General features: G+C 39.4%; 1 protein-coding gene across 1 annotated transcript in view; it reads left to right on the top strand.

Annotated features, from left to right (window-relative positions):
- LOC139710034 (dystrobrevin beta-like) overlaps positions 1-23,100 on the top strand; it is a 44,576-nt gene that overhangs the window by 5,601 nt on the left and 15,875 nt on the right. Inside the window, exons 2-7 of the mRNA XM_071621981.1 lie at positions 2,848-2,928; positions 11,986-12,199; positions 17,600-17,685; positions 19,506-19,663; positions 21,670-21,784; positions 22,709-22,881. Coding sequence (XP_071478082.1) covers positions 2,848-2,928; positions 11,986-12,199; positions 17,600-17,685; positions 19,506-19,663; positions 21,670-21,784; positions 22,709-22,881 — 827 coding nt within the window. The remainder of the gene's footprint in view (positions 1-2,847; positions 2,929-11,985; positions 12,200-17,599; positions 17,686-19,505; positions 19,664-21,669; positions 21,785-22,708; positions 22,882-23,100) is intronic.

Here is a 23,100-nt window from a genome sequence, read left to right as displayed (position 1 = left end):
TTGTACTGCACATTGCATCTTGGCCATTCTGCCCACAACGGAACAATTACCCTCTGTAATTGAGGTGAGATATAAGAGCACTGACTATTTTCGTACAAGTTGGAGGTCAGCGTTTCCTTGCAGAATAGGGTATATTCAAGCCGAGCAATACTGCACATTGTAAAGCCATAGTTTGGGAACATGTTCTACAAAATTTTGGATTTTTTTTTCTCAGGTTTCCTGCACAGTATTGCACCAATTTATGATTGTGATAAATATATTTGGTGTAAGACAATCCCTTTCTCATCACTCATATTTCTTTCTTTTTTTTTAAAGACAAAAAAAAAAAATCCATTACACAGACCCACCACAAGATGGTATGATTGTGATATTGATAACAATACATCTTAGTTGTTAAAAACATTGCTTTTTTCATAGAGAATGCTAGCTATTATTTACAATACAATTTATAAGTGCATTTATTTGGTACCGTAGCTAATCTTTTCTTTCTTATGCATTTGCATGATGCAGCACCTGAAATGGAAGAACTGACTCAAGCTACAAAGTGGGCATTCAACATGACAAAACTGCTGCACACTTCCATCTATCAATAGATAAATAAATAAATGATAGTTTATTTATAATATTCAGCTGGTCATGAGTATCTATATAGTTTTGAAATTTGTGTATAAATCCTTCATTATGATATGAATATGGAATGATACATACTGTAGTAATTTATGTGAAGATCAAGATGAAAGTGTGCACAGCAGTGTAGAAGCCAGTTTATACATTTTGTACTCTGTTTCCTATATAGCCTTTTTTTGTCATTTGTGGGACTAACTACATGTAATTTCTTTCTGTCACTGATTATATATTTTTCTTCCTGTCACTGTTTATATCTTTTTCTCCATCACTCCCTTCCCTACAGAGATGAAGCTCTCTGTACATGTACAGTGCTCTACATTTTCTCTCCTCTATTGTAGCTGTCTTTCTGTTTGTCTGTCTGTCACACAAATACACACACACACACACACACATGCATACATTTTAATTCTCGCTCTGTTTCTCTTTATATTTCTGTCTGCATCTTTACTTGTCTTTGTCTAACTTGCCAGAGGTGATCTGTATTTTGTATTGTTTGCCTGTCTGTCGGTTTGTTTGTTGTCTGTCATACTCAGACATGTTATCTAATATTAACCTGTTGAGGACGAGTCCAGAGTATACTCGGGCAAGCGTTTTACGGGAAATGCGTGTTGTAGCAAAATCAAACCGTCCTCAATGGGTTAAGTACACTGTGTAGTTGTTATATTCAGCCAATCTGAAGTCACTTTGGATTTCATGTGTTGCGTTCATAAACAAGGAGAATCTATGAAACAGTTGTGTTTAAATTGCAATGCATTCTATGTGTGATTATTTGAAAGCAGTTTTAAAGCTGCTGTACATTGTAAGTAAACACTGTGCTCAGTCTATAAAGTGCAGATTGTGTTCGATGTACACTGTACACTGTCTGTATTGTACATCAAACATCTGTGGATATATGCTTCTACCAGACAAGAATTCAAAACTGTACTGTAAGTACAAGAGAATGTGAGCATGAGTTTGATGACAGAATAAAATCATAGATGGGACTATTAAGTTGCAATTCAAATTTCAGGAGTAGCGTTGCCATGTAGCTATATAAAAGTTCATCACTCATAATACTGTGGTTTACTTTAATATCATAATGAGCGCTAAAGAGCTTTGATGGTTAAACACGCAATTTGCTTCCTGATGGTCCGGAACAAGGTCAATAATCTCTGCTAATTATTGTTGCGCAGAGCTGCCTTTGCGGCTGAAGGAAGTGTTTACCTGATCGGCATGCTCCCTTGCTTGCATTTGATCTGCTCAACTTATTTTCTTTATACATGGGTGAATTCAAATGATGCCGCAAAATCTTCAAACTCTGTCTGAGGTCCTATCAGTGAAGGAGCAGAAAAAAAGAATAGATTTTGTATGGTAGCCATAATAACTTTGAATTTATTTTTTAAGTGGTGATAAAATTCTGCAATGCACAAAAGCAAAAAAGAAAAAGAAAAGAAAGGCCATTTAAGGGGCATGAAACTAAGCTGTGACAGTATGGAATGACATTGATACATTTTCATGCCTTTTCTCTGAATGTACTGACAGTGGTCGTGGCAAAGCTATTTAGAAGGTTGTTTTGTTGAAAAGATCCATATTAATCTAAATTGTTGCTTTTGACTAAAAAGGGGAATATGTTTTTATCATGCTAGGCAGAAAGAGACGTACATTGTATTAAAACAGAGCATTGTTGGCCCTTTTCAGAGTGAAAGAGACAAACGTTTGTGTATTGTAAGCACATCTGTTTGGGATTTCAATTTTTTAACAAGAGGAAGTGTTATATTTTAATGTTTCCATTTAATACACAATGTCTTTCACATAAAACAAACATCTAGAGAAGTCAGTGAAAAAGACCCCTGTATCATTCGGTAAACACTTCAACTTCGTATACTTTCCAGCTGTAATTCGAATGAAATCAACTGATAAATATATGTTTTATTCTTTCATCTTTTAGGAAAGGATGTACAAAAATTTACTGTCAGCATAAGCTCAGGTCAATGGTTTCATGATATTTGTTAGTGTGAGTTAGTTGTTTATGAGCCAGCAATGAGCTTTCATGATCAGTGGCAATAGCCATAATATCAAATGTTTGGATGATTTGTACGTTTCATTTTTGTTCTGATTTATGTCATGTTCAATATTCTATACCCATGATTCTACTGTTTCTTGAATACAGACAAAAACAAACAAAAATGTGTGTTTCCACAGTAATTAATTTTTTTCCTTTTCTTTCCTTCTTTTCTGTAGGAAGTCAAAATTTTGATGTCATCCGCTTTGCAACGTACAGATGCAGCTGCAAGCTCCGCTTTGTCCAGAAAAGATGCAGCTGTAAGTATGATGATCGCTGTCAATTCTGTTACCTAGAGAAAAGAAAAAAAAATCCTCTTGCTGTAAACTTTAGAGTAAAAAGGTGTTACTTGCTCGATATATATACATGTTAAAGACTTGGTTGGTTAGAAAATTGCTATGTAGGGCAGGACTTAGGTGAGCTTTATGCTTGTCAGGAACAGCCTTCAGTGCTAGAAGTACAAAATGTACATGCACTCAGTCTGAATGTTGGTGAAACCAATTTCTTGGTCTGAAATCTGTTCAGGAGCCGTTTCTGTGTTCATGGTTTTCTGGAGAATGAATACAGGATGCCCTCAGACACTCTTTTTCTACTTCTCCTGTTTCTACTGCTCGTACAACACGTAATATGCTCTTTGCACTACCCTGCCAAATCTAGGGCTTCCTTTGTCTGGCATACGAAAGAAAGCCAGGTCTGCAAATACAAAGCCTTTCAGTATTAAACCCCTTTATAGTCGCAGTTTGTCACCTACTTGTATGTTGAGCAGATATTGAGAGAGTGTCTGTGAAGAACAAAAGTGAGTATAAATATCAAGAGTCTCAGGTGGGAAACTTGGTGTGATAGTAGCAAATACTGTAAATTTGGAAATTTGTGCATTTATTTGTTGTTGTTTTTTTGCACAAGTAGTAGGTCTTGCAAGACAAAATGTGCTTGTTTGCAATTTCACTCAATGTGTGCAAGTACATATATTGTACACTTGTGATAATATGAAATGAAATGGATAAAACAGAGTAAACGTAATGTTTACAAGTACATTCTTTACCGGTTTCATATCTTCATGCTCAAAATGGAAGGTAAAATGCGCAGAAGTTTCTACACTGCAAAATGTTCCACTTTCTTTTTTTTTTTGTTCAGGGTGGTCATGCAATGCAATACAGGCAATGTGAAAAGTGACGTGTGGTGAATTGCCACTCCTTTTGGTACAATCGTACACCTGTCCTCGCAGCGTACGTCTCGTCATCTCATGTATAGACAGACTTACCCAGCACACGTTGCCCATATTGTATTTTTGGCAGTATCGACCATCTTTTTGCTCCCAGCAAACAGCAGCACCGTAGGGCTTTCTGCAATATATCGCCCGCTACCCATGCAAGTTCGATCCTAGAAATTGATAGGGCAGCGTCTCATGTATGTAATCATATGCTATTGATCAGACCAGGACAGAGCGATGAAGGTTGTTTGAGTAATGGAATTCAACCAGTCCAGTTGCCGGACAGTCCCTAATTAGCCCGAGGTGCAACAGGTGAAATTTAATATCTGCTGCTGTCCCACAAAACTCCTATCAAGATGTCTGCTGTCAGTGCATGATGCTTACTCACTTTGTCTTGCTTGTCAGAAACACACACACACACACAAACAAACAAACAAACAAACAAACAAACCGTGTGGCCCTTTGATAAAGAGCACTGCTGTTCTCTACAAGGACTCTCCTTTCCTCACCTGGCATCACTGTAAAGCAAGATATATTTTTTTTTTTTGTGCAACTGATTGACAAATTGCCCTTCATCGACATAAATAAACATTGAATTGATCAGTGTTGTAGTAGTAGCCACGGTAAATGGCTACTAACGGTAGTAGTAAAAAAATCAGTAGTAGCCATGACTGATCATGGCTACTACTAAAACACTGATCAATTCAGTGCTTATTTACATCGATGTAGGGCAATTTGTCAATCAGTTGCAATGAAAACATCTTGACGGAAGAATTTCATGAATTTGAAGATATTTTTTGTGGCATGAAATTTTCGCAGATTGGAACAGATGGCCTTTTTGGTGGCGTGAAATTTTTTGCGAATTGCCACTCGCATTCAATGCATAAATTGTAGACAATGTCTTTCGTGTGCACTTTAACTGTGCAAATCTTGGCTCTTGCGAAAGTCATGAGATTATAATGCATGTGAACATTCCCCATTTTTTGTTGGGATGCCTACATATGTACTTGTATAATTGAGGTTCAGAAAAACTGCTCTGAAAACATCTCTGATTTGGTCCACTTGCATCCTGACTATAAAGCCATGAACCCCAGTAATTTCATTTTTATTTTTTCTGTAGAATATGCTTTCCTGCCTATGTGAGCAATTCTTCATTTAATAGAGCGGTGATACGGTTCAGTGCCATTCTTGCTGGCACACTGCAGACATCTTTGGTCGCTGGATTCCATGATTTTAAAGGGATGACCAATTGGTGGGGATGAGGATTGGGCCTTTACCTTTTTTGCGACATATCAAGAAAGCAGTCGTAATAGAGCATACCATTCTAAGAGGAGTTCAACGTTTATTGGATGAAAATTGGTTTTGGAATGGTTTAGACATCCAAAAACAAAGTAATACAAAGCGATTGTAGTAAAAGATGGGTCCCACCTTGTATTAGATTGCTCTGTTTTGGATATCTCAGCCATTTCAAAACCAATTTTCATCAAATAAACATTGATTTCCTCTTGGAGTTACATTCTCTTTCACATTTCAGAAGAGGTTTATCATTATCTCTTGAAACCAAAAAATGTTAGAAACCTGAAGCTAGGTCTCAGCCAAAACTTTACAAGCCCTTTAAAGGCATTCAAGAATAGGGTATCATCTGGCCCGCTAGCTGTTTGCTTTCCCAACATGTAGACTTGCTGATGCAAAGAAAGGTGGATCCATGTGAAACAAGGTCACAAGGCAATGTTTAAATGTTTGCAGAAAAACTTGCAGACCATGTTCATTTTTTTTTTTTGTGCTCATGTGCAGCCATAAGATTGGCCTTCCATGCCCAAGGCCTGTCAGTGTTTGCCAAGTATCAACAGTATGGAGACAAAACAGAGTAGCCAGAAAGACCAATAGACAGAGAGAAAGAGATAGATGTAAAAAGATAGAAAGATAGATAGATAGACAGATAGATATAGGGAGAGAGAGATGCATAGAGATCTAGGGGCAGAGAGAGACAGAGATGGAGATGACATGAGATAGAGAAGGAGAGAGAGAGAAACATACAACATGTACAGACAGATGCGAAGAGATAAAAACTAAAAGAGATCAATGCAAAGAGAGAGAGATAGATAGATGATATACAGTATGTATACAGAGAGAGATAGGAGAGGGAGAAGGAGATATCTTCATTTGGTGCTCTGTACTCTCTAGAGGTTGTTCAAATTTTGTTGTTGTTTTTGTTTTTACGGTGCCATCACACGTTTGTCAGTGCACATATCGCTAAGATTCCATAGCGACCTCGAAAGAGCAACAGGAAAGTACACTGTATGGCACCCAAAACTGAGTGCTTTTTAGGATGCAAGCCAAATGTTTGCAATGGTGAAACTGAGATGAGAAAAAAAAACAACAACAAAAGTCTTCATCTGAAAGAATTAAAGTGAAATATTTGAATTCTTGCTCGAGGAAATTTTAATGGGGGCGGGGGAGCTCGAAAAGATGCCCTTTTGGTGAACTGGTTTTTGAAGCACATTGTGGGCAACAGGTCCTATCTGACAGGTTGGTGTCAAATGCATTATACTCAGAATATCCTTCTCTTCCTTCTACTTCTGCATCATAATCTGATTGTTTACTTGAACCACACCCCCGGCTTAAAAAGAATATCTCTCCTTATAAAAAGTGCAGAAATGACTTGGATATAAATCTATATTTATCAGTATTGAGGGTGTGGTGAAAAATTGGCATTTCATTTCATTTCACATGCACTTTATTATCCCTATAGTGCTGTTAGCATTTTCTCCACATCAGGTCATAGTTTTGTTTTTCTGTTTGTGTCTATACAAAAACACTGTCAGCAAATTGTTTTGATCTTATACATGCATGGATTTTATTGTCCTCTCTATTCTTCAGCTTGTGCTACGTATTGCTCGTCATTTGTTGAGTTATTTCTCTGTGCTAGGCTGATTTACAGGACCATTTCTCATCCTTTGAATCTCCTGCCCTCTCTTATTACCTATACCTCATTTGCGTTCCATTATTGCCTTGCATCTATGCACTCATCTCACTATTCCTCTTCAATTCATCTCTTCCATTTCCAAACTCCTTCTCTTCTCCCTACTCAGATTCTCCTAACCCTGTAAAAGTGGAAATTTTCGCGGTGTTGAAATTTTCGTGCATTTCGTGCAACCAGAAACTAGCACGAAAATAAAAGCATGCAAATATTTTTGCGTGCCATATGCTCCTGTACTTAATATCTTGATTCCGCGGAATTAAAAACACGCGAAACTCTTCTTACCCGGCCAAGCGCGAAAAAGTAGACGCACGAAAATATCCACTTTTACAGTATTCCCTTTCATCTTATTTTGTTCCTTACTTCTCTCTTAACTCTTCATTTTCTTTTCTGTATATTTCTCCTTTCTCCTCCTTCCTCATCACCATCACCATCACCATCACCATCACCATCACCATCACCATCACCATCACCATCACCATCACCATCACCATCACCATCACCATCACCATCACCATCACCATCACCATCACCATCACCATTACCATCACCATCACCATCACCATCACCATCACCATCACCATCACCATCACCATCACCATCACCATCACCATCATCAACATTATCATCATAATCATCATTATCATCATCATCACCATCATCAACATCATAACCGTCATGATCAACATCATCACCAATATCACCGACATCACTATCATTACCATTATCATCATCATCTTCATTTCTGCCTGCATCCTGCTTAGTTTTGCTTTCATCCTCTCCTTTCTCTTATTCTTTATAGCTGCTATTCTTTTCTTGTCTCAGCTTAACGCTTTTTTTTCTGCCCCTATGAGACAGCTCTTCCTACTCTATCTCCTCTTCCTTGTTTGAGCTTCTCCACCTTCTTAAACTCTCTTTCACGTCTTACTTCTAATCCAATATCACTATTTCACCTGTCAATGCTTTGTTTTTGTTTTTGCTTTTCATTTTCTTTGGAAATGATGATAGTAATAAAATGGAAGATTTCAGAGTCTTCAAGTGCTGTATTGATTGAGGTGGCTCCCAATCAGAAACAAATTGCAGAGCAAAATGTCTCCATTTCCGTTTGGGAATTAGTATGAAATTGGGGTGTGAGCATCTGTCAGCATCGCTGATGGCCTGAAGGAGTAATGAAACAAGTACAACATCACATTTTCTCTCTCTTCTTTTTTTTTTTTTTTTGGGGGGGGGGGGGGGAGGGGGTGGAGGAGGGGAAGACAAAGATGCCATGATGTCACAGCTACAATGAGTTTGATGTCTCTGCAGCTTGAAAAGTGTAAACACATTTTCAACTTATATTTTTTTACTCACCACAATGAGACTGTTGACTGTACACAAATGTGCAAATGCTGGTACTTGTATTATTGTAATGCATCCCCAGTTCCACATACACATAGAAAGGGAAAATAATGAATGGATTTGAATGATTAAATTACATGCCAAAGTAATATGTAAGGTTTTGCTATAAAGGATTAATGGCACTGCCTTTTTAAAATATTTTTTCTTTCATTATAGAATGAGAACTGTACAGTCTTTTGCCATAATGCAGTCAAAGCAAATGGATGTAAGAAAAATAAAAGGAATTTCACAAATTTTCATTGCTCTATGAAAACTGCACAATGTCATCAATTTGTAAGTAAGATGTGTTATGGCAAATGTCATTCAATATAATGTTCATGTCTTGTAGGGGGCTAGATGGTGTGCTCTCGTGATATTCTAGAAAATCATATTTATTTCAATATTCTTTTATTTTCTGGAACAATCTAAGATGTATTACTTAAGTGTTTTACACTAGACCTCCTGTCCTCATTGACTTTACATTGATGTTAGGGTTCAGACTTTCCCTTTAATTTTTCCCCAAGTCACTGGATGTCTTGGGTACAGAGGATACTACAGACACATTCTCTATTTTTCACACATTTCTCATGAGTAATGATGATGAGTTTCAAATGTTGCATGTTTATTGATGGAAAGATTAGCATTGTTTACTAGACTCAGTCCTAAATAAAGACAGATAATTTTGTGTATTTTGTTGTTGGGAGAATCAGTGTCCTAGTGCTTCTCAGCTTAATTTTGAACAATTGGTTATTGTGTGTGTGTGTGTGTGTGTGTATGTGTGTTTTTTTGGGGGGGGAGAGGGGGTAGGGAGATGTGCTATACTTGTGTTCGGAAAAATTTTAGTGTGATTGATATAAACCTTGACAAATGCAAGACCTGTCATTAATATATATAAGAATTAAAAACAACAACAAAAACTTAGCATATCACATTGAATATCTTTATATAAGGGTATCTTTTTTTTGTCAAAGTCCAATAACAATATTTTTGTGTGATTTCTGTCAGACTCCATTTTCCCCACTTTGAAAATCAAAAGGTATCAGTAGGCAGCCAAGGTGTATTGTGATACATGTAGCTGTCCCTCTATCCCCATAATACTGTTTTCTCCCCATTCCCACCAATCCAGAAATAGCCCCTGTGAAATAACCAAAACACCTTTTAATGTGCACCATGAGGTCAATATACTTGTGCATGCATTGTAGATGGTTCAGGCAGAAAAGAAACTCGCATGGAGAAATTTCGCTTGACCTTTTTTTCCTCCTTGGCTGGTCTCTGATGCATCGGAGCAGACACGTGTGTGTTTTTCCTCACAGCGCCAACAACCCGGCAAGCCGCATTTGATGGTTAATTAAAGGTGGACCCTGCAGCTAATATATACACCAACGTGTTAAGGCCCCGCATATCACGCTCTGACGGAAGTAAAAGGGCAAGGGAAAAAAAAAATTAGAGAAGTGTGCTACATCAATGTAGCATCAAGTCTTTTTTATATATCTCTCTCTGTCCCTTTCTCTTTTTTTTCTCTCTCTCTCTTTCTCTCCCTCTCTTACATCTTGCATTAAAGGCATAATTTACCATTTGCAGATGAAAAACAAAACCAGCATTTGTGTTTTAAAATAGTTCTAGAATGTGAGTTAGGGATAGAAACAACCAATTTAAAAATTTGAATCCGTATATCAATGTTAAGTATTGTTAAATACACAAAATGTGAACAATAGTTATGATAAAAATGTTTCCAGATTAAACCGTCTACAGTTATGGTTTATTGAGAAAAATACTGATATATCTCCTTTTAAATATTTTAAGCTTTATTGCAAAAATTTTATATGATAGGATGTTTTGTGATACAACAGACCTACACATTTTGTACATATAATGCATCAAATGTGATATCTTGACAATTTTTTAAATCACTGCTCCAAAGGTAAACAGGACCTTTAATACAACTTGTACATGTTCTGGTCTAATTAGCTGTCACTGTTGAGATACTGTTGTGGCTTCCATAAATTTCAGTGTGTATCCAATTTATATGCATGATGTTCTGTGTGAGTGTGACTGTTTTTTATTGCCAGACATATTTCTGTGTATGTTTGTTTGTTTGTGTGTGTGTGTGCACACGTTTTATATCTAGGGTGCATCATTGGGTATGCGAAGCAGTACAGCACAGTTGACGGTATTATCTCATCAAGTTTGGTGTGTATCGACTGCAGTGAAATATCCATGATGCTTGATTTTTATGTCTGTGAATTTTGAAAGACTGCATCATGATATACAGTTTAATTAGCTTGCTTGGAAGCTCTACATTTTTTTATCAATAATGGTTTTGTATTGCAAGTTTGGTGTTCTGGAGAGCTTAGGGCTTGTAAACCATGCCTAATTCTAATATAGAGAGATCAAAAACAAACAACTCAAAAAGAAGAAATGACATGTGAAAAATTAAGCACAAATGCCCCTTTAAGCTGATTCACTTGAAACTAGTCGAATAACTCACAGGTTTGTCAGCCAGAACATTCAGACTAATATCGGTGATCATGATCTGGAGGCATATTGGCCAAAATATCTCCACCCCTGTCATTGTAATTGTGTAACATTTATTGTGCTCTGTTCATGAACTTGCACATCCCCAGAGTGCTTTGGTAGCAGGTGGTTTCACCACCATGGAAACCTACAGAGAATACAAGGGGTGCTTTCTTTTCCATTTGAAGCAGATGCTTGGAAACTAACTGGCAATAAAAAGAGATTAGCTAATCTCTGTAATCCCCATCATGTCACCATGGCATTCCTGATGGACCTGGATGCATTGTTGCCCTTGAGTGGTATATATCACAAATGTAGATCATGATCGGAAGAATTTACTGAAAGCTTTTGAGAAAGCATCCATGGTAAATTATTAAAGGCACGTGGTCCTGGTGGTTTTATAGTCGAATGCGTACGCGGGCGCATGGCGCACGTTTCCTATAGAGACCTACAATGTATGCTATCGACTCCTCTTTATAGCACTTACGCTTTGACCCATTTCCCCGAGTCCAAAGAAGTCCGATCCACTGTAGTCAGTGGTCCGATCACAGTTCAACTCATGAGTCGGCTGAGGGGGATGACAGCTTTAGTTAACTTCTTTTGTGATGCCATACTAAGAAGCACATACTGTATGCACGCACCCCGGCATTACTACAGACTGCGTGATGCGCAGAGAAGATAACAAAGGCAACGTTACCTAGCAACACCTATGCGCTTTACTTTTGATGACAGCTCAACTTCGGCAATCTTCGTATCAATGCTAATGGTGATTGGCGGTATCATCAACAGCGCCCCCACACCCACCGGGACTTTGCACCTTAAAAACAGCTATTAATAGGGAGCTTTAAGATTTGCGATACAAATGTTCAAGATGATAATTTCATCGGCTGTTCTCCTCTCTCCCTGCATCATGTTGTAAAGTAGTAGCTTTAGATTATGTGAGAACGCAGACTATCCTAAGTAAAGTGGTGCCCCCGTAAGATCATTACGGTACATCAAGTAGCGCTCTGCAGTGTGAATTTGAGTGGACACAAATATGGCCCAGAAATTCAGACAACGCAAGGTCGATTTTTATATTAAAGCAAACATGCGCATGAGCAGAACATGTTTTTTTTTTCCTCTGAACGTCTGCATCGCGAAAGTCTGAAGCTCTGTACAGCTGGGCATGTGCAATAACACTGTAAAGTGTTAATTTCATTCATATACTGTATTCTCTGTCTCTTCTGTTCTTTTCAGTACACCTGGTAGACATCTGGAACATGATCGAGGCTTTCAGGGAGAACGGGCTGAACACGATGAGCCTCGCCGATGAGCTCTCGATGAGCCGGGTGGAGACGATCCTCTCCAGCATCTACTACCAGCTCAACAAGCGGCTGCCGGCCCTGCACCAGATCAACGTGGACCAGTTCCTCAGCCTGCTCTGCAACTTCCTCCAGATGGCCTACGACGAGTGAGTTCCTGGCCTGGTCCAGAGCTGGACCCACTCTGTGCTCCGTTCTTATCCATTCTAGAGTACCAAAGTGTGATGTCATGGCCATTTGTTGCCATGGCAACTTGGTTTAAAACAACCTCACATGGCCCGGATATCTGTGAACACAATGGTCACTCACAATGCTCACCCCTGTAACCAACCCACTGTCTGAAGTCATGTGCAAGGGTATTTTGTTTAGACCTAGCACTATTGAAGCTAACACAAGATTTTAGGGTCATAACTTTGGTATTCTGAACATGATGCCAGTCAGGAGTCAGGGCTTGATGCTAACTTTTTCCTCTGGTGGCCAAATGCGCCACTAAAATCTGTAAATGCGAAATTTTGGTGGCCCGAAAAAGATCTGTAGTGACCCGAAATAAACCCCAAAGTAACAATCCATTTTTAGTTTAATTTGCCCTATCAAGCCACCAAAAAAGTAAATTTTGTGGCCTGGTACCAATATCTAATGGCCACAAGCCACCAGACTACCACTAATGTGGAGTACATTTAATGCGTAATTGATCAGTGAGAATGGAGTCCTGTTTACTTGCAACGGTTGTAGACCCTCCCCAGATGCAAATGTGATTGAGTTATAGACTTCTTCCAAAGTTAATGATTGCATGCCTTGCAGCACCAAACAGATCTGTTTGTAATTGATTACATTGAGGCAGGTATGTGTTAGACCTTCACTTCTCAACCGGTGGGCAGTAAAGCTCTTGCATGTTGGCCATGATATCAGTCAAAAATGAAACAAAAAAGATTGATATACAAAAAATGATCCAACTGGGCCTCAAAAAAATTTGTAGAAGCCAAAGTGGGCGTGGGGTTGAGAAAGGTTTAGAAGCAATGTTAGAGTACAAGAGTTAGAACAGATCACAAGTACTTCGTGTAAAGGCTTTTCCTTTCATTTAAAAAACATAACAACAAAACACCTTTAGAGGAGGTTGCCCCCTTTAAAGGGGGTTTCCCTTTTCAAAGGAGTTTTCTCCAAGCATGTACATTAATTCTCAGAGTGCAGAAACACCCGCACAATAGTCAGTTGACAATGTGAGGAAAATCAGGCAATCTGTTCAGAAGCTATGAGTTGTAGAATGGTGTTGGATTCTGTATGTCGTCTTTGGTAGATGTGAACTCTTTAACAATTTTTAACCACAGAAATTGCATTTCAGTGATCAAAAGCCAGACAGAGATCAACACAAGAAGTCAAAAGTGTCATGTGGAATTCCATTAAAGCAAATCTGTGTTTTGAGTATTTTGCTGTGCCTTGTCCTCATATTCAAATGAATGCTGGTATCAAAAGTTTAAATTTCAAGTATGAATGGAGAGTTTTGATGATAGAATAAAACATAGTGTGGATACAACTACACATACTCGCATTTGGTTGTAACTGTCCACATTGGGGGGGGGGGGGCATTTGTACACATGTGTGTAGAAAAGCGTTATCTGGGCCCAGCACACATACCGCTTCATGCAGCCTGCGAAGTGTGCCTTTGTTTCATCAGCTGGATGGATACATCATTGCGTATGACTATGAATTCGCACCACATACCGTGATGTGTCAACTACGTGTAAAAGGGGATCGAGCAAGCCCCTCCTTTTTATGTCGCCTTCCTAAAAGATCCCCCCCCCCTTTCCCACGTCATATCCAGAGGTGATGCCTCAGGAGGTGTTTCACTGGAAGAATCAACAGTTCGCAGCCGAATATCACCTCACACACACCCTTCCACACACACACACAGACACATAGACAGACAGACACACTGATGCTTTGTTGTTGTCATTGTTACTTGGTGTTTTCTTGAAGAGTGGCAGATGGCCCTCTTTACCCATTGTGTTAAGCATGCAGTGTAGATCGCACCTTCACAACCAAAGGTGATGTTTGTGTCACGCTAAAGTTCCTTGTGGAATTGACAAACTGAGTGATATATGCAGAATATCATAACGAGCAAAACGTTCTGTAGTCTGTGCAATGGGCGCTTGACCATTTTCCCTAGCAGCTACTTGTAGTTGCATGCTTGCTGGATTGCATTACTGTGTAGAATGTACACGTAAACCTTCTACACTCATGTACACCATCTGGGCAGCATTTTATGAAACTTGTCAGAGAGTGACAACTTTTTAGCTCACCTGAGCCGAAGGCTCAAGTGAGCTATTGCGATCGTTCTTCGTCCGGCGTCCGTCATGCATCGTCCGTCGTGTGTCGTGTGTCGTGCGTAAACTTTTTACATTTTCATCTTCTTCTTGAGAACCCCATGACCGATTTTCACCAAACTTGGCAGGTAGCATCCCTAGGGGGATAGGATCTCAATTTGATCATATGGGCACCGTGGCCCACCTGGGGGGCCCCAGGGGGGCCCAAAACCCCTAAAATTAAGGAATCTTTAAAAATCTTCTTCTCTAGAACCAGAAGTGATAGGGCTTAGTTAATACTATGAGTTAGTACATTGATGACTGTAGTTTCAAGTTTGTTCATGGGGGAATCAGGGGTGCCCCCCTTGGGACCCAGGGGAGGGGGGTTTGGAGGGGTCCTAATGGGGCCTAAAATGTACATTTTCATCTTCACTTTGAGATCCCCATGTCTGATTTTCACCAAACTTGGTACAGTATATAGGTAGCATCCCTAGGAGGATAGGATCTCAATTTGTTCAAATGGGCACCATGGTCCACCTGGGGGCCCCCAGGGGGGCCCCCAGGGGGGCCCCAAACCCCCTAAAATTAAGGAATCTTTAAAAATCTTCTCGAGAACCAGAAGTGATAGGGCTTAGATAATACTATGAGTTAGTGCATTGATGACTGTAGTTTCAAGTTTGTTCATTGGATTGGCGGAATCAGGGGTGCCCCCCCCCCCCCCCTTTGGGACTTAGGAGAGGGGATTGGGATGGGTCCAAAAGGGCCTGAATTGTACATGTTCATCTTCTTCTTGAAAACCTCATGATGAATTTTGACCAAACTTAGCAGGTAGCATCCCTAGGGGGATATAGAATCTCAATTACTTCAAATGGGCACCATATCCCTCTTGGGGGGCCCCTAGAGGGCCCACCCCCCCCCCCACATTAAGGAATATTTAAAATCTTCTACTCTAGAACCAGAAATGATAAAGCAAAGTTAATACCATGAGTTTGCACATTGATGACTTTAGTTCCAAGTTTGTTCATTGCAGATCCAGGGCTGCCTGCCCCCCCCCCCCCTACTCCCTGGAGTTGAGGGGGGGGGGATCCATATGCAGACCTAAGTTTCCAATGTTCTCAGGTAAGAGTGTACAAGAATGCATGGAAGGTGAAATTGCGATACTCAGGTGAGTGCGTGACCCCCGGGTCCCTTATTTTTCTGAAGCTACTGAAATCCTTGTATCTGACTTACTGAGAGCAAATTTGTCAGTGAAGATATCTGACTAAACACTAGCTGAAATGCTACCCTGGGCTACTCCTCTAAAAATACTTGTGCATTTTTGGCCACGAAAAACTACAACTCGGGTAGAATCTGGACAGTTGTGTACCATGTTTTTTTTAAAACCAGCCTACACATAGGTTTTCTCCCTGGTGTTGCTATTTTCAAAACCTTGTACAAGTTACCATGCAACCACCCCCCCCAAAAAAAAAAAAAAAAAAAAATTATGGAAGAAAGACGAACGAAAAAAGTCAGCCCGGTGCTTGGCTCTCCATCAAGCTGTTGTGCTCTTTCTGATTTACTCGGTCTAATGAGCAACAATCTTCTTCTTTTTTTTTTCTATTTTGCCCGATGAGGGAACCGTAATTTCTCGGCAGGGTTGAAATGTTTCTGGGCCAGCGAGGTTGTAATGCCACTGGCCATTGCTCTGGGCAGTGACCTCCAGAGTAAAGGCTCAGGTCATTTGATGATACATACTGTGAGCTATCCCCCCCCTTTTTTTTTGGAAGTGCCGGTATGTAAATGTCTTCCTTTTTGTACAAAATGTCCTTGGGCTGATCTTTCTTGTTGCTAAATGTGGTACCAGGCAACCCCACCCCTAACTCCACCGAAGAAAGTCGTTTTTTTTTTTTTTTCCATCAGTGCATGGCTCTCCATGATGTTACACATTTCCTGTGGCACTCGGTCTAATGAGCAGCACTACTCTTTTTTTTTTCCCCACGTGATGAGGGAACCGTAGCATGCTGTAATTTCTCGGCAGGGTCGATCAATGTTTCTAGGCCAGTGAAGTGGTGATGCCACTGGCCACTTGCTGTGGGCAGTGACCTCCAGTGCATACGCTCCTCAAGAATACATTATTTGACAAAACTTCCTTTTTATTTTATAAAGATTAGAATTAGCGATAATGGTGCATATGATGTTATGGTGATGACACTATACATGTAGTCGTTCTTGAAAAGTTGGCCATCCATGTCACATGTTGGTGAAGTAGTCTTTTCAAATGCTATAAATATACAGCGATAGACCTGTGTATAGAGGTTCTAATGGGCTCTACAGAAAGTTCTTTAAAAATATTTTTGTTTTGTTGTCTTGTCTGTTTTTGCCATTCATTTTGCTCTTGTCATTGCTCTTTTATAGTTCTGGCATTGTACTCTAATTGGCTCAGAATTTAATGTTTCTTTTTTTATTTTTTATCAAAATGATACATTTTTTTTTGTCTCTCAGCAAATCTGTTTATCGTCCAGTTCTCCTTTTCCTTCTTCTTTTTTTCTTCTCCTTCCAATCCTCCTTTTCTGGTTTGGTCTTTTCTTCACTTGTCGTCTCCATCATTGTTTGTGAATTCTCCTTTGTTCTTCTTCACCATCATCATCATCATCTTTACTAGGTACTTCTGCTTCTTCTATTTTGTCATCATCATCATCATCACCATCACCCTTTTTATGTTCTTCCTTTTTTGCCTGTCTTCAGCGTCATTTGCTTTTTCTTCTTTTTTCTTCATCATCATCCTCTTTACTTCTACTTAGAACTTTGCTTTAAAGTATCATCATCATCAAAATCATCATCATCCTCATCATCATTCTCATCATCATCGGCATCATCATCATCACAAATCATCATCATCATCATCATCATCATTCTCGTCATCATCATCATCATCAAACTCGTCATCATCACAAATCATCATCATCATCATCCTCATTATCCTCATCCTCATCATCCTCATCTTCATCATTCTCATCATCATCATCATCATCATCATCATCATCCTCATCCATTCCTTCTTTGTCTCCTTCCTCTTCTCTTCCTCCTGTCTCGTCATTCCTTTCATCCTCCCTCTCTCCCCTCTCTCTCCACCCCCCTCTCTCTCTCTCTTCCTTCTCTTGTCTCAATGATGTGTGTGAATACAAGATATGATCCTTGTCTCTTGTGCTTAACCTGCTTGTCTTCATCTGTTTTTTTTTTTCTTTTCTTATTGTGTCTGTCTCCTTGCAGTGGTGCAACGGGAAAGATGACCGTGTTTGCCCTCAAGGTGGCTCTCTCCACGTTATGCGCCGGCAAACTCTCCGACAAATTGAGGTGTAAGTATAGACGCCAGAACCTTGTCCCCTAGGATGAACCAGATGCATTTTTGGCATAGTTGCAACTCTCCTCTTTTCTCCCAACCGTACACGCATTAGTTGATGAATTGCCCTGTGCATCATATCTACTGTATCCATATATGTGTGTTTATGAATGTACATTGTATGTGTTTCATATATATCTTTTTTCTGTGAATAGGATTCTACTCCCCCCCCCCCCCCCCCCCCCCCCCCCCCCGGCTTATGCTGTCACATCAATTGATAATTCTTTCTTTTTTGTAGTAATCGTTCTTATCTAAATTTGATGTAAAGATCCATTTATCAGAAAACAGCCAAACTTTTTATATTCCAGCGTATAAACTGTATGTGAAATATTTTTGTGGTGTCAACTTGTACATGTTAGGCACGACATTTTTGTACCGCAAATTGAGATGGAAAAGTAGTAAAGGTATTAGTTTGACTTACTTTATATACTGTAAAAGTGAATATTTTTGCGCGACTAATTTTTCGCACATGGCTTGGCAAGTAGACTTTCGCATGTTTTTAATTCCGCGGACTCAAGACATCAATTACTGGAACATACGGCAAGCAAAAATATTTGCGTGCTTTAATTTTCTCGCGCTAGTTTCTGGTTGCGCGAAATACGCGAAAAATTTCAACACAGCAAATATTTCCACTTTTACAGTAGGCCTGAAGTAGGATTATTTTTATCTTGGTAGTTGTTTTCAACCAATGTGAGTGGATGATAGTCCTTGATTTCTTTACTTGATCAGAACATAGTATACAAGAGTAGAGTATGAAGATAACTTCAATTACAATTGTAATGACACAGGTAATGATATTAATAATGCCATTAACGTACATAAAAATACTAATCACAGAACACTGTTCTACAGATTTCAAGTAAAAATTGTTTGATGGCATTCATGAGGATATATAATGCAAGCAGAAATCCCTGTAGAAGGTCATGACACTCAGTAAAGTTTAACCTTTTCTGTGCCAGAGACTTTGAACAGTGTGCTATGCTATGAGTTTTGTTTGTGCTCATCAGCACTCAAAAAACACAAAGGGTTAAATGTACATCAAAAATTACAGACCAGCAGAATGGGACAAGTAACAGTTTATAGTGTAACTCCAAGAGTGCAGGAGTGTGGTGATGATCCAGTAATTGCATTCGTGCTCCCTAATTTGTTGAGGTAAAATGGTGCATTCTATAATTGAGCCCGGAAGAGACCTCTTTGAGAGCCTTCGCATGCCAACCTTGTGATTATACCAAGCAGTCAGCCACCCTGAGCTCAGCTGTGTAAAGTGCACATGATCCACTCATTACTGCTTGCTATTACGTAATCTTAGGAAGGATTTTTTTTTTCCCGCAATAAACATACCGGATCTGAAATTGAGTTTGATATGGAAGTATAAGCATGCAATAAAATGCAAGCAGGTTGATTATTTGTAACACAGGTGTGAATGACATTTTAACCCATTGAGTGCAGATTGATTTTGCTATTACACGCATTTCCCATAGGCACCTGCCCGAGTATGCTGGGGACTAGTCTTCAACGGGCTGAGATGCAGATGATGATGATGGGAGTAGTTTTCCTCATTTGCGTTCAAGTGTAAATGAGCTAGTCTCACTTGAAGACTGTTGTGGTACAATAAAAGGGATGAATGAAAACATGTTGAAAAGTTGATGCATGGAGATGCCTATATGTTAATGTTAGAAGAAACAAACCATTAAACGTGCTGGTCGGGACAGGAGGTGCAGTCGGGGTCAAGTCAATTATATCAGTTCATGCTCTCTTCTTTTTTTTTTCCCGCAGATATCTTCTCACAGATTTCGGACAGCAACGGCATTTTGATCCACTCCAAATTCGACGAGTACCTCAAGCTAGTGCTCCAGCTTCCAACAGCAGTCTTCGAGGGCCCCTCCTTTGGCTATGATGAGAACACGGCCAAGGCCTGCTTTGGTCAAGGACCGGTAAGCATCCTCACGCTGCACTCTCAGGCAGCAGATCTCAGATGAGAGCAAATTTGTCATATGAATGATGATTCTTTGAAAAAAAAAAAATCACCCAAATTGTGATATTTTGAGAAATGTGTTACAAAACTCTACTCTCAGGCAGCAGATCTCAGATGAGAGCAAATTTGTCTTGTGAATGATGATTCTACTGAAAAAAAAAACAAACTCACCCAAATAAGGATATTTCTACACATGTGTTACCAAACTTTACTCTGAGGCAGCAGATCTCAATTTGTTATGTAAATGATAATTCTGTTGAAAAAACAACAACAAACAAATTATGATATTTTTAGACTTGTGTTTCATACCATACTGTACTCTCAGGCAGCAGATCTCAGATGAGCGCAAATCTGTCATATGAATGATGACTCTACTGAAAAAAAAAAAATCACCCAAATTATGATATTTTTAGACATGTGTTACCAAACTGTACTGTGAGACAGAAGATGTCAGATGAGAGAAAATTTGTCGTATAAATGATGATTCTAATGAAAAAATATAATTACCCAAATTATGATATTCTTAGACATGTGTTTCATAACAAACTGTGCTCCTAGGCGGCAGATCTCAGATGAGAGAAAATTTGTCATTTGAATGACGATTCTACTGACCAAGAAATGACCCAAATTGTGATATCTTTAGATGTGTTCACCAAACTGTACTCTCAGGCAACATATCTCAGACGAGAGAAATTTTGTCATAAAAGGTAAATAGTGATTTTAATGGAAAAAGAAAGCTACCCAAATTATGATATTTTCAGGCATTTGTTACCAAACTAGAATCATGAGTTCAAATTACACTGATGCAGAGGTGAATTCTAGTTGGGGGGGGGGGGGGGGGGGGGAGGATCTCTCAAATCTCTCATCACAGTACAGATTCTCTTGTACTGTATGGCTTGCTTGACCTCTAAAACCTGATTTGGGAGGTAGAGCCTATGTGTATGTGACCTTCAAACCACTTCCGCTAATAAACTGCGCACCACAATAGCATAAATAGTTAAAGCATGTAGAACTGCTGGTAGATAGATACATGTATTATATACATGTACAGTAGGTGCTTTGGCACTGTGGAACTCGATATTTTAATTAACATCAAAGATTAAGTGTCCTATGTCGGAGGTATCACATTTATGGTCCGATCATTCTAAGAACAAATAACAATCTTCATTCCAATTGTATTCCAATAAAGATTTTCTCTTGCTTGAAATCACTTTAACACATGTAGCTTTGGATAATAATTCCTTTTTGTGTGCAGTTTTTTCTTTATTTTTTCCAAGGCTTACAATTGTATGTGTAAGGTTTTGAAGAGCACAGAGACCATTCTTTTCTAGGCTCTAGGCTGCAAAGTCAACCTGTCCAATTTGTTCATTTTTTTTTTTGGGGGGGGGGGGGGGGAGGGGAGCATCACAGTCATAAATTTTGATCTTTTGATTTCTGCTAATTTCTGAAATGTCTCAATTTTCACAAACCCAATAACAAATTTATTGTTGAGATATTTATTCTTACAAAGTCATATTGTATAAACAAATGCTGAGAGACTAGAGATTTCTTATTATCTTTTGTTCACATAGTAAACAATTAATCGCAAATTTTTTTAGCACCACCATAGATTTTATATGTAACTCTAATGTAGCACATTCGATTTGACATGTAATGCAGGTGAATGCATTTAGCATGGCAAATGAAAACTGTGTGCTGCCATCTACTGTTCAATGACAGTACAGTATCCAGGCATATCAAGTGCTCATGATGGCAATGGCAGCTCCCTCATGCTGCGGGTGGCCTTCATTTCAGACAGCTAACTCTCTTACCTGTATAAACATCTTTGAATTGTAGAACCTTTGCCTGTTTAAGTATCAGCACCATAGTCATCCTCCTAGGGAAAGAATATATTCTTTGCAATTGACTGTTCTGTCCCTTTCTCTCCCACTCACTCCACCCTCCACCCCTCCCCCCAAACTACAGACTGCTAACCGACGAGTAACCCTAAATGACTTCCTAGACACGGTCCTGGCGGAACCCGGCCCCCAGAGCCTCATGTGGCTGCCCCTCATGCACCGGATGGCCAACGTAGAGAATGGTGAGGCTGCCAGCTGGCTACTGTGAGCTTTGACATGAAACAAAACTAAACAAAATGAGTTGTGATAGAGCCAAACTAAGTTTCCTTTCTCATAGAGAAAAAACCCCTCAAAATAAGATGCTTAAAATACAGTCAAACTGATCACAGCCAACTGTGTATAGTGTTCAGTTGTACAATGTACATGTATGATATGCAGCTACTGCAAATTCCCCCAGTGATAAAATATATGTGACAGACTTTGTATGTAGTGGCCATCTGTAGAGAGCAAGAAGGGCCACCCACTACTGTACAAAGTAGCCACCATTTGCCAATATTTCAATGAACGTGGCGGCCACTGACCTAGAGCTGAATGAACGATTTAAGCACTAAGCTGGTTTTATTGCGTGTATGATATTGCTTTCTGAAAAATGACTATCAGTATAAACGCCTTATTACTTTCTTGGCTTTCATTTGCATATTGGGAAGACATGTGCTTGACACATACTGCTGATATTGCATGATAAAATGCAAACAAATGCAAACAAATGCCAACCTGTCTCTTATGACCACCTGTCCACAAATGCTGCCCTGTATGCAGAGCTCGATATAACGGGTGACTCCCCTTGGCTCGGGGCCACTAAGAATTGAACTTGGGTTAATACCAAACTTCCAATAAGGTTATTTTTTGGTGGTCCTTTCAGGTAGCTCAAATTCAAAAATAATTTCCAATTTCTGTTTATATCGGGCCTCTTAATTTCTCTTTCAGACCACAAAGTTTCACATTCAAAGATTTTAGTGGCCCAAATGGGACATCAGAGAAAAGGTTAGTGTTAAGCCCTGCTTTATGTCACACTGATTGTGGCTGTGATATGCCATTTTGACTCTCACGTATCCACAAACTAATCAAATTCCCTTTCTATTCACCCATCAAATCTGTTGGGTTAGTGTTCCACCCCGTTGAGTGCAGCCATTGCCATAGCGACAGCATGATGGGGTTCCGGTACAAGTGCCAGCGCTGCTCCAACTACCAGCTATGTCAGAACTGCTTCTGGCGCGGCTACACGTCCGGCAACCACACGACAGAACACGAGATGAAGGAATATTCCTCCTATGTACAGGTATGTGAATATGGCCAAGAAGCATCACAATTGCATATTTTCTTTTCTCTCCTTATATCTTGTAAGTTTATGTACTTAAACTTTTATTATTACATTTCTGTATTATTCATTCTCTTATTCAATTTGTATATTCAAATGCCTCTGATATGGAGTCTTTTGATTTGTTTTGCTTCAGGCAGCTGGTCATTGCACGCATTCACAACCATATTTTAATTTTGG

This window comes from Diadema antillarum, unplaced genomic scaffold (assembly GCF_040938485.1).
Source record: "Diadema antillarum isolate AM-2024a unplaced genomic scaffold, OU_Dant_1.0 seq00001495_RagTag, whole genome shotgun sequence".
Classification (NCBI taxonomy): Eukaryota; Metazoa; Echinodermata; class Echinoidea; order Diadematoida; family Diadematidae; genus Diadema; species Diadema antillarum.
Note: the sequence above shows the minus strand (reverse complement) of the source record. Positions and strands in the feature narration are given on the sequence as shown.